The sequence below is a fragment of the Cornus florida genome, unplaced genomic scaffold, assembly GCF_030987335.1.
Source record: "Cornus florida cultivar Cherokee Brave unplaced genomic scaffold, ASM3098733v1 CherokeeBrave_3.0.0_Hap2_Chr05, whole genome shotgun sequence".
Classification (NCBI taxonomy): Eukaryota; Viridiplantae; Streptophyta; class Magnoliopsida; order Cornales; family Cornaceae; genus Cornus; species Cornus florida.
In genome coordinates, this window is record NW_026775575.1 from 68,365,908 (window position 1) to 68,376,937 (window position 11,030).

The window sequence follows — 11,030 nt, forward strand, 5'->3', positions numbered from 1 at the left end:
ATACACCGAATGAGAGGAGTTCCGTCCACCCTTCACCAGGTGATGCGGTGCTTATCTCCGGATGGGAAAGAAGTGATTAATCTATGGGGCGATCAAGTCGCAGCAAAGGAATGTTATATGTTGACACAAGCTGAAGCAAAGAAGGTGTCTACTCGGTAGCAGCCAGGTGTGGCTTCCAAAACTATACCCAAATAGCAATTACAGAGCCCTCTACCCAAGTATCTTAAGGTAGAGGAGGAGGAGGAAATTGCGAAGCCCACCGAGGAGACCCTTGAAGCCGTAGAGGTTATCCTCGGCGATCCTCAGAAAGTTACTTATTTAGGCTTTTCCCCCACGACCGAAGAAAAGGATGCGTTAATTGATGTTATCCGGAGCAATGCAGATACTTTTGCGTGGGATCACTCGGACATGATAGGGATTGATCCCTTAGTTTCCTGCCATAGTCTGAAGGTGGGTCCAGAGTTCAAACCGGTTAAGCAGAAACACCGAAGGTTTGCCCCCGAACGCAATCGCATTATAGCTAAAGAGGTGAGCAAGTTGTTGAAAGCAGGTTTCATTCGAGAAGTGCAATATCCATAGTGGCTGTCAAACGTGGTGGTCGTACAGAAGAAGAATGGAAAGTGGAGGGTTTGTGTAGATTATACCAACCTTAAAAAGCCTGCCCTAAAGATAGCTTCCCTCTGCCCAAGATAAATCAGATGGTTGATGCTACCACCGGCTACGAGAGGCTGACATTCCTCGATGCATACTCGGGATACAATCAAATTCCTATGAACCCCGAAGATGAAGAAAAAACGGCTTTCATTACAGAAAAGGGGACTTATTGTTACAGGGTCATGCCCTTCGGACTGAAGAATGCTGGAGCTACTTATCAACGTCTTGTCAATAAGATTTTTGATAATCTATTGGGAAAGACGGTTGAAGCATATATAGATGACATGGTGGTTAAAAGCGTGAAAAAGGAAGATCATCCGCGGCATCTACAGGAAGTTTTCAATACCTTGAAGAAGTACAACATGAAGCTGAACCCATCCAAGTGTTCCTTTGCGGTATCATCAGGTCAATTCCTCGGCCACTTAGTGAATAAGAGAGGGATAGAGGTAAGTCCGACTCAGGCTAAGGCCCTCATCTAGAATCAGGAACTAAAAAATCACAGGGAAGTGCAGGTTCTTACTGGTCGGATCGCAGCCCTCAGCCGATTTATCTCCCGATTGTCAGATAAGTGCAAACCATTCTTCGATGCTATTCGATCTAAGAATAAAGATATATGGGGACCTTAGCAGCGGGACGCCCTCAATCAGTTGAAAGGTTACATGGCCGAGCCACCAATTCTATCCGCTCCAAAACCTGGGGAGGTTCTTATGATGTATTTGGCAATTTCTAATATAGCGACAAATGCAGCATTGATTAGAAAGGAAGGAAAGAGGCAATATCCAGTCTTCTACACAAGTAAGACAATGACAGATGCGGAGACACGGTATAGTAAAGCAGAAAAAATCATCCTCGCCTTAGTCTATGCCAAGAGGAAGCTTCGGCATTATTTTGAATCTCACAGCATTGTGGTACTCACCAATTATCCTATACGGGGTATACTCTCTAAGCCTGATCTATTTGGGAGAATTACCAAATGGGCTATCGAGCTTAGTTCCTTCGACATAACTTATAAGCCGAAGGTATCACATAAAGGACAAGCCGTAGCAGACTTTCTTCTCGAATATAAAGACACTCCCGAAGAGCCGGTGCATCCTGAACCATAGTGGGAGCTTTGGGTCAATGGCTCCTCAAGTCAATCAAGTGCAGGGGTAGGGGTTGTAATGTTAACACCCGAAGGCACCAAGTTGCAGCAATCTATTTGCTTGAAGTTCCCAGCTACAAACAATGAGGTCGAGTATAAGGCGTTACTTGCTGGTCTTCGATTAGCCAACAGCCTCCAGGTACGTTGTTTAAAGGTTTTTAGTGACTCACAACTTGTTATAAATTAAGTGACAGGTTAGTACCATCCCAAAGAGGAAAGAATAAAAGTATATAAAGAAGCTGTAGAGAACGCTGCACGGGGATTCGATCAAATCAAATTCTATCAGGTACCTCATGTTGAGAATGCCGAAGCAGATCAATTAGCCATAGCAGCGTCATCCTCAAATGAAGATTTAACTCGGATTGTGCCGATTGACCTCCTGGACGAGCCCAGCGTTAATCCTCAGCAGGAGGTAATGGTGATTCCAGTTGTTCCTCGAGAACCATGATGGATTGATCCATTGGAAGCCTACCTCAAGCATGGAATTCTTCCAAACCAAAAGTCCGAAGCTCGGAAGCTCCGACTCACCGCAGCTAAATATGCCATCATTAACAATAAGTTATACCGAAATTCATTTTCAGGTTCTTACCTGAAATGTTTAAGCCTGCTGAGGCTCTTATGGTGTTGAAACAAGTCCATGATGGAGATTGTGGCAACCATTCTGGGGGTAGATCCCTTGTACATAAAGTTCTAACTCAAGACTACTTCTGGCCGTACTTAGCCTGGAATGCAGAAGAGTATACTCGGAGGTGTGACAAATGTCAACGCCACTGTCCCATGAAGCATCAACCTGCCGAAGATTTGCATGCAATGGCAAATTTATGGCCATTCGCATAATGGGGGATTGATATGGTGGGTCCTTTACCTAAGACTGTGGAACAAAAGGAATACGTGCTACTGGCTACAGATTATTTCACTAAACGGGTAGAAGCCGAGGCCTACTCAAGTGTGACCCATGAGCAGGTAAAAAGTTTCCTTTAGAACAACATCATTTGCCGGTTTGGGGTCCCAAAAGTCATTATGATGGACAATGGTAAGAACCTCGACAATAGAAGTACAAGAAAATTCTTCGCTGAGCATGGAATTGTACATAAGCTAGCTGCAGTCAGTCATCCACAGGGGAATGGACAGGCTGAAATAACTAATCGAACCATTTTCAGTTGTTTAAAGAAGAAGCTGGAGAAACTCAAAATGAAATGGTATGAGAATCTCCCTCAGGTGCTTTGGGCGTACCGAACCACACCACGGTGGCCCACGGGGGAGAGTCCCTTTGCCATGGCTTATGGATCCGAAGCGGTGATTCCAACCGAAGCATCGGTTCCAACCCTTCGGACATCTTTGTTGCTTGAAGGAAACAATAGTCAGCAGCTTGAATATAGTCTCGATCTCTCATATCAGCAGCAGCTGCGCAACAATTATAACAAACGTGTCAGATTCCGGAGCTTTGCGGTAGGCGATTGGGTTCTGAAGCAAGAGACAGCTCATGTCAAGAAACTGGAACCTAACTGGACCGGACCCTATAGGGTTACCGAAGTAGTGGGGAAGGGAGCATATCGTCTGGCCGAAGTTGACGGACGTCCCATTGCGCGTCCTTGGAATGCAATACACCTTAAAAGGTATTTCCATTAGATAAGTTCGTCAATTTTATTAGGAATTCTTTGCAAATAAGGCTGCGTAAGCCTACAGTCAGCCAAGTTTTACTTTATTTTTATTTGTTTCTTTCCATAAAAATGGGGGCCATACCACTATATGATTATGCAATTTTGCGTCGCGTTACGCATTAGCAATTTTTATGCGAAGAAATTTAAATTTTCATACTACACTGTGGTTATGTAATTTCATACTTTTATGCAAAGCAATGCTGGAAGCAAGTTATTAAAAAGCATGCGTTTTGACCCACGGTTAAAACTCTCTGTCCCACATCGACAAAAAAGTATGAGTTGCATCCTGTTATATATGGGAATATTTAAATAGTTGATTGCGGTGTAAGGAGGGCCCACTGGTATTAATGGCTGTCAGGTTCAATACCAGAGGCATTCCTTACACCGACTTTTTTTTTTGATAGAATATAGTTTATGTCCCACATCGGATAAAAATAAAAGGGAAATGTGATTGATATATGCATAGTCCATCACATACAGTTGCCAAGAAGGGAGTATTAATGGAGGAAAGTTTCCAAAATAAACAAATAGGAAACTTCCCAGCCATTGTTACTCGCTTTATTGGCCTCCTATCATTTTTGAATCCTCGGCAAGTTGTTTAAAAAAAAAAAAAAAAAAACGAACGAAGAAAAGAGTATATAGATATCTGCAAACTTCTCTTCAGTCCCAACACCGAGGAGAAACCAACTCGCCTCGGACCTTAAGTGTCCAGCTCAGCAAAACCTCCCTCAGGCTTAGCGCCGGGGAGTAAGTCATTTGCCTCGGACCTTAAGTGTCCAGTTCGGCAAAACCTTGCCTTGGACCCTAAGTGTCCGGCTCAGCAAAACCTCCCTCAGGCTCAGCACCGAGGAATAAGTCATTCGCCTCGGACCTTAATTGTCCAGCTCGGCAAAACCTCGCCTCAGACCTTAAGTGTCTGGCTCAATAAAACCTCCCTTAGGCTCAGTGGCGGGGAATAAGTCATTCGCCTCGGACCTTAAGTGTCCAGCTCGGCAAAACCTCACCTCGGACCCTAAGTGTCCGGCTCAGCAAAACCTCCCTCAGGCTCAGTGCCGGGGAGTAATTCATTCACCTCGGACCCTAAGTGTTCGGCTCGGCACAGCCTCCCTCCGGCTCAGCGTCGGGGAATCCCTCAGGCTCAGCACCGGGAAGTAAGTCATTTGCCTCGGACCTTAAGTGTCCAGCTCGGCAAAACCTTGCCTCGGACCCTAAGTGTCCGGCTCAGCAAAACCTCCCTCAGGCTCAGCAGCGGGGAATAAGTCATTATCCTCGGACCTTAAGTGTCCAGCTCGGCAAAACCTAGCCTTGGACCCTAAGTGTTCGGCTTCGCAAAACCTCTCTCCGGCTCAGCGCCGGGGAGTAATTCATTCGCCTCGGACCCTAAGTGTTCGGCTCGGCACAACCTCCCTCCGGCTCAGCGCCGGGGAGTCCCTCAGGCTCAGCGCCAGGGAGTAATTCATTCGCTTTGGACACTAAGTGTCCGGCTCGGAAGACCTCTTACTTATTTTGCTTCGGACTAAAACAAATAAGGAACCTTCAAGCAGGGTACTTTCCTTCAAAAAAAAAAAAAAAAAAATCTCTCATCCAACAGAATGTGTGCAATATCAGAAGCATATAGGCATACTCAGTCGAACCAAAATAGAAGTAACACAGCTTGAGAAACAAGGTTATGTCATTTATATTTATCATTCTCAATATTATTTCATTACAAAAAGGGGAAAAAAAAAAAAAAGAAGAGTTGCTCGATCCTATTTCCTCTTGGGATCAAACGGGGCAGATTCGAAAGCATCTACCATAGCTGGACTTGCAGGTGGAGGAATTGAAGGACCAGGAGTTGCAGGAGTTGATGAGCTCGGAGGATCTTCCGGGTGAGCCTTCACCATCTCAGCAAAAAGCACCTCAGCCTCCTGAGCCTTCGGACCCTCGTTGTAAGGGAAGGACACCCCCATGTGCATATCAAAGGCATTAGGGTCCGTCATTTTGGGGCCTGAGCCTTGATTGAAGCCGGACCGGTAAGCTTTTGCACTTGACAAGCGCACCAGACTAGAGTAACGACCTTGCATTTGCCTCCCGGCAATGATGCAAGTGCTAAGGGCATCATTCAAATGCTGGACTTCAGCCTCTAGCGACTCAACTTTTGCATCAGAAGCAGCCAGACGCCTCTTATAAACATCCCGAGCCTCATATGCAATTTGTGCATAGGCAATGGCATGGGATGCCTTCTTCTCAGAATCGCTGAGGTCTTTCTCCAGCTTCTTAAGAGAGAGAGACTGAGCCTCAGCAGTGGCACAGAGGGCCATAGTATGATACAAGCCTTGCATCATAAGACAATAACAATGTAAGAAAATTTGTAAGACAATTATAATAATGGAAATGAAGGAAGAAGTAGCTGTTCCAATCCCATTCTGCCAATGATTTCTTCGTCCTTAGGGAGCCATATTCCTCGAGCAACAGCCAGTGCTGCAGATGGGTCAGTGATCATAGAATCACCAACATAGAGGATAGACTTGTCAGCCCTTGAGAAAGAAGGACTTCAAGGTGCCCCAGCCTCAGCAAGGACGTAAGCACTGACCTCATCCTCAGGGTTAATCTCTTCAACTTTCTTCCCTTTGCTTTTTGGGTTTGAAGCACCCTTGGGTTTTGTGGTTGAGGAAGGGTTCAGCCTTGCCTTTTTATTCAGAGGGACTTCGTCAACCTCCTTCTCCTACTCGTTTGTGCGCAATATAGTCAACGAGGTGCTCTCTGCAGATTTCCTCTTTAAGGCTTCAGCCCTCTATTTTTCTTCCTTAGTCATGGGGAAGCTGTCGAATGATAGAAGTGAGAGGTCCATGAGATCAGCAGTTACAGCTCTGGAAGCAACTGCTTTAAGACTTGCAGAAGTGAGCAAGTTCTCAACCGAAGGAGGGTCGTTCCAAACCTGCCCTTCCAGGAAGGAAAGCCTCTTCTTAGCAGCCGAAGAAGGAAATGTCGCTGAAAAAACACCAAGAAACTCGTAAATATATCGAAAGAATAAGACTCGATATGGGAAACAGTTAGAACAATCTTCATAAAGAAAGGGGGGATGTTCTATACCTAACTTCCCGAACTTGCGAGGGATTGGGAGTTTGCTCGATTGGGGCACGGCCCATCTCCCTTTAACGATTATCATCCTCTTTTTCCACTTCTTCTCAGAAGTAGGGAGGTTTGTACATATCCTTTGGTGCAAGGGGGAAGTGAAAAAGAAACGACCAGGTTCGGTCCCATGCTTAGAAATGGAATAAATAATCAGCAAGTCAGCCAGAGTCAGGTTAAGACTCTCCTGCCATCACCGAATAAGGAGTGCCGAGATTACTCGAAGGAAGTTAGGGTTTACTTGCAGGGGTGCGATCCCCAATTTATTGAAGACTAGGTGATAGAAAGGATGAAGGGGAAACCTAAGAGCGTTGAGATGCCTAACAGAGAGGAGTAACTCGTCTTTTCTGACACCCTCGCCGGTGCAAAAATCAACGCCTTTGGGGTATTCTGTAATTTCTACCCCCTCGGGAATCTTGAATTCTTCCATTACGGATTCAATGGAGAACGGGATGCGATGAATAGATAAAATTGCATTCTTTTCTTCCTTAGTAAAGATATTGTCTGACCCAGAGGTGGATGTTTCAGCCTGGATCGTGGAAGCATCTGGCTGATTAACCGAGTCATTTGCAGGTTTAGGGAAGTTCGAAACCCTAGGAGGGGGAACCCTAATGAGATTAGGGGAAGACGAGGGTGTGGACTCAGAATCTATGATCTCTATACGCTCAGGAGTAGTTGAAGTACTCATAATGTAAGATTGGAAGAAGGGAAATAAGAACTAACCTAGAGATATGAAGAGTATGGAGAACGCAGTAGACAGAACGAAAGCACACTGAGAACGAAAATGAGTCTTAAAGAAGCCCTTGAGTCAGAATAACAATAGACGAGAATGGAAACGCCTCGTGCAAGAATGGCAACTACACAACTTCAATTCCCTTTTAATTAGGAGCCGTAACCCAATTAAAGTGGAATTGGGGGCAAAGTGTGGAGGGAAAAATTTCCCTCCAATAAGAATGAAACACGTCACCACTCTACAAATCTGCATTTAGGAGATCTCAGAAGCCCATCCGGATCAAGCCCAAGTTACGCTGTGCTTTAACTCATTATCATTTATGTTGGGCCTCCAAAGCCAGGCAAGAGTACCGATTAGCCCAACATCACCACTGTTGGAGTTTTGGTCCATTAGTCAAGTCACTTACACCAAACCACATCCGGCCCAAGTAAAACAAAATATGGCTCAGTCCTATTAAGCAAAGGAATCAACCCAGAAGGAAAGTCTTTATACAAATCAAGTCCTGTGTAGGAAATACCATACAATGGAAAGAACTCTATTTGTAAAGAAATTCATGTAAGGGAAAAATTAGAGGACAAGCAACGCGAGTCCTACTATAATTTTACCAACTTTTGTGTATAAATAGAGGCCTAGACCTCCAATAAAGGGGCAAGCAATTCAATTCTTCAACAGACACTGTTCTTGTTTATTCTGATTGTTTGTTGAGTGTGTTGTATTATTTTCTCTCGATTGTAATTGGTTGGGTGAAATTTTGCACCTACAATTGCACTTTGTGAATATTGCTGGAACAGTCCCACAAAAGCGATTCATCCGCAGATATAGCACAAAGAGTTTATTGCTAATGTTTCCCAGACATTGTGGAATCTTATTGACCAAGCTGTTATTATATAGATTAAGAACCACAAGGGAACTCAGGTTGCAAATGGTAAGTGGTATTTCACTAGTGAATTCATTTGATTCGAGGCTTAGATAGGACAATTGAGTCAAGCGAACTACCTGAGCTGGGATTTCACCATTTAATTGGTTTTTACTCAGATCAAAAGCAGTCAGTAGTTTCAAATTCCCAATTTGAGGTGGAATTGTTCCATTGAGATAGTTGTCAAAGTGGTTCAAGGATTCGAGGTTTATGAGATTCCAAATTGTTGGAGGAATTGGACCAAAGAGTTGGATTGCCGAAAGGTACAAATATAACAATTTTTTTAGGACTCCAATCTCAGGTGGAATTTTACCAGTGAAGGAATTGTTTTGAAGCTCTAAATATTGCAAGTCAGTCCAATTGGTGACAAAATAAGTTGAGATCTCGCCAGAAAGAAAATTATCCGATATGTGCAAATAATTTATCTTGGACAGATTGGACAGGGACAAAGGTAAGGGTCCGGTAAGTGAATTCATATCTAGAAAAAGTATCTGAAGCTTTCTGAGTTGGCCTATAGAAGAAGGAATCTTTTCTTGGAATGAATTGTTATCCAGCTGAATGGATTGAAGATCTGAAAGTAATCCAATCTCCTCAGGAATTGAACCGACAAACTGGTTGTTACCCAGAAGAAGATATTTGAGCTTCAAAAGCTTTGTATTATTTGATGATAATAACCCTTGAAATGAATTACCGGAGAGAGAAAGATATTCAAGCTTGGTAAGATTGGTGAATACCAACTCAGGTATTATGCCAGTGAAATAGTTGTATGACAAATAAAGGTTAGTGAGGCTGGGGCAATGGAGTATGAAATCTGGAAATTCAGAGGTAAGTTCATTGTAATCAAAGTAAAGATGAGTCAACATAGGCCTACCTAAGAATTTTGACCAATCTGGAGTTTCTAAATGTTTCCATCCAAGGTCCAAGTACCATACCATCTGTAGACTGCTAACTTGATATGGAATAGTACCACTAAGTGTTGTCCTCCCCCTCTCGTTACAAGTTTACAGTGGTCTTTCTTCTCCACTCCATACTCATTATATACTCTCAATATGAACGCACTTTTATTCTATTGAAAATTTTGTAGGATTATTGAATTTGGATTTTCTAAATCAGTTTCTATGGTTTTTTTCTTTAATTATTTTTTAGTTTTATTAACTTTTGTTATTATAAATTTTTGTGTGTGTGTGTGTGTATATATATATATTTGTATATTTTGTTTGTGAGTTGTGACTATTTTTATTTATATTGTTAAAAAAGTTACATTTTATTTTTTTCGCCTAAGGCCCCAAATTAGATTGAGCCACCCCTGGTGCGTGCGAAATAATTGATAAAACCTAAGGCCCCAAATTAGATTGAGCCACCCCTGGTCCATGCAAAATAATTGATAAAAATTGTTTATGAAGAAATCTGGCTCTCTCCCATTATCTGTTATTGGTTATAACCAAAGTGTATTCACCTGAGATATATAGACTCATTCACCACAATTGTATCACAGGATCGAATGATGGATAATGAATAAAGTTTTTTTAGAGTATTTTTCACATAAAATCTTCATTGATTTTTGATCGGTTGGTCAATTAAACATCAACCTTCGCAATAGCACGAATCATTGTAAAATAGGGCTATTGGTCGGGTAAGTCGAACCACTGGGACTGTGCTAGTATTAAGGCAACCTAAGTGTCTAGAGTCATTTTAGAGTGATAAGGGGTGTTCATAGAGGGTTTGTTTTATGGTCACTAAACTAGGAATTCAAAGTGCATAAAACAATAGTGTGCTAGGAAGTAAAGAGATAGAACAATAGAGAAGAGACTAGGGAATTGACTTCACCACAAGCCATATAAACATGCCTAATTGCAATTAACTTGGGGAACAAAGTATACATGCAACCATGATATGTAGAAATGCAAGACAACTACAATATCTTCAAGAAGTTCACACATTCAAGAATTAAGTATAATCCATCAAAGGTTGGCATGAGTCATCTATCTAAACTAGGGTATAGAATGAAGTATCCTTCCTAAGTTATGAACTATCAAAGTCCTCAATTTATGTGGTAAGTGCACATGAAGTCAAGAACTAAACCATAATCCATCAAAGGTTTCCCTAAGCCATGGACTATTAAATTTCTTAGACAAAATGCCATTAAAACCATTGTATAATCTCATCTTCATTCTCACTATAAAGATGTAAGTAGCATAATCATGAAGAAACAATTTCTAAGACAAGAAAAGAGTCTCTACAAGATTAAATATGGAATGAAACACAAACACATCAAAGTGTATCTCTAGATTAAACAACTTGTTACATAAATGCAAAGTTCCCCAAATATAAACACAATTAATACATATTTACTTGACAAGGGTTACATCAACTCCCTAAGAAGAGGTTTAGTTACCCATGGTAGCTCTAGATGAAGGAGGAAGCAAGGCATCCAACTCCATTTTCGTGCTCCCTTGTGTTGGCTTGAAGAACTCCTCTTTCTTGTTCTCTTCTCTCTCCTCTAATCTTGTAGAATGAAACTTAATGTATTTTGTGGCTTCCCTCTCTTATCTTCTAGAGATAAGGCTCAAAAAATCCCCACCAACCAACATCTCCAACCAACCATTAAAGAGGGAAATTAGAATTGAGGAACCCAAGATGCAAGTGGCTGAAAATGGGCCATTTACGGATGCAATTCTGCCCTAATTTTGAGCACTCGAAATAAGGGCTCGAGCACTCGAAATTGGAGCAGAATGCTCCATTCTTGCCTTGCTCCGCCCAGACCTACTTCGGTTAAACAGCCATAACTTTGCGCTCTGAACTCCGAATGATGAA

General features: G+C 42.5%; 1 protein-coding gene across 1 annotated transcript; it reads right to left on the reverse strand.

The window, feature by feature from the left end:
• Nucleotides 1-7,957: 7,957 nt before the first annotated feature.
• On the reverse strand, nt 7,958-9,151 carry LOC132309415 (probable leucine-rich repeat receptor-like protein kinase At1g35710). The gene has a single exon (XM_059807727.1). The coding sequence runs from the start codon at nt 9,149-9,151 to the stop codon at nt 7,958-7,960; it is 1,194 nt and encodes a 397-aa protein (XP_059663710.1).
• Nucleotides 9,152-11,030: the final 1,879 nt, after the last annotated feature.

Excerpts from the sequence above, each read along its gene's own strand:
- LOC132309415 (XM_059807727.1), bottom strand. The coding sequence starts at position 9,151 with ATGGTATGGTACTTGGACCTTGGATGGAAACATTTAGAAACTCCAGAT.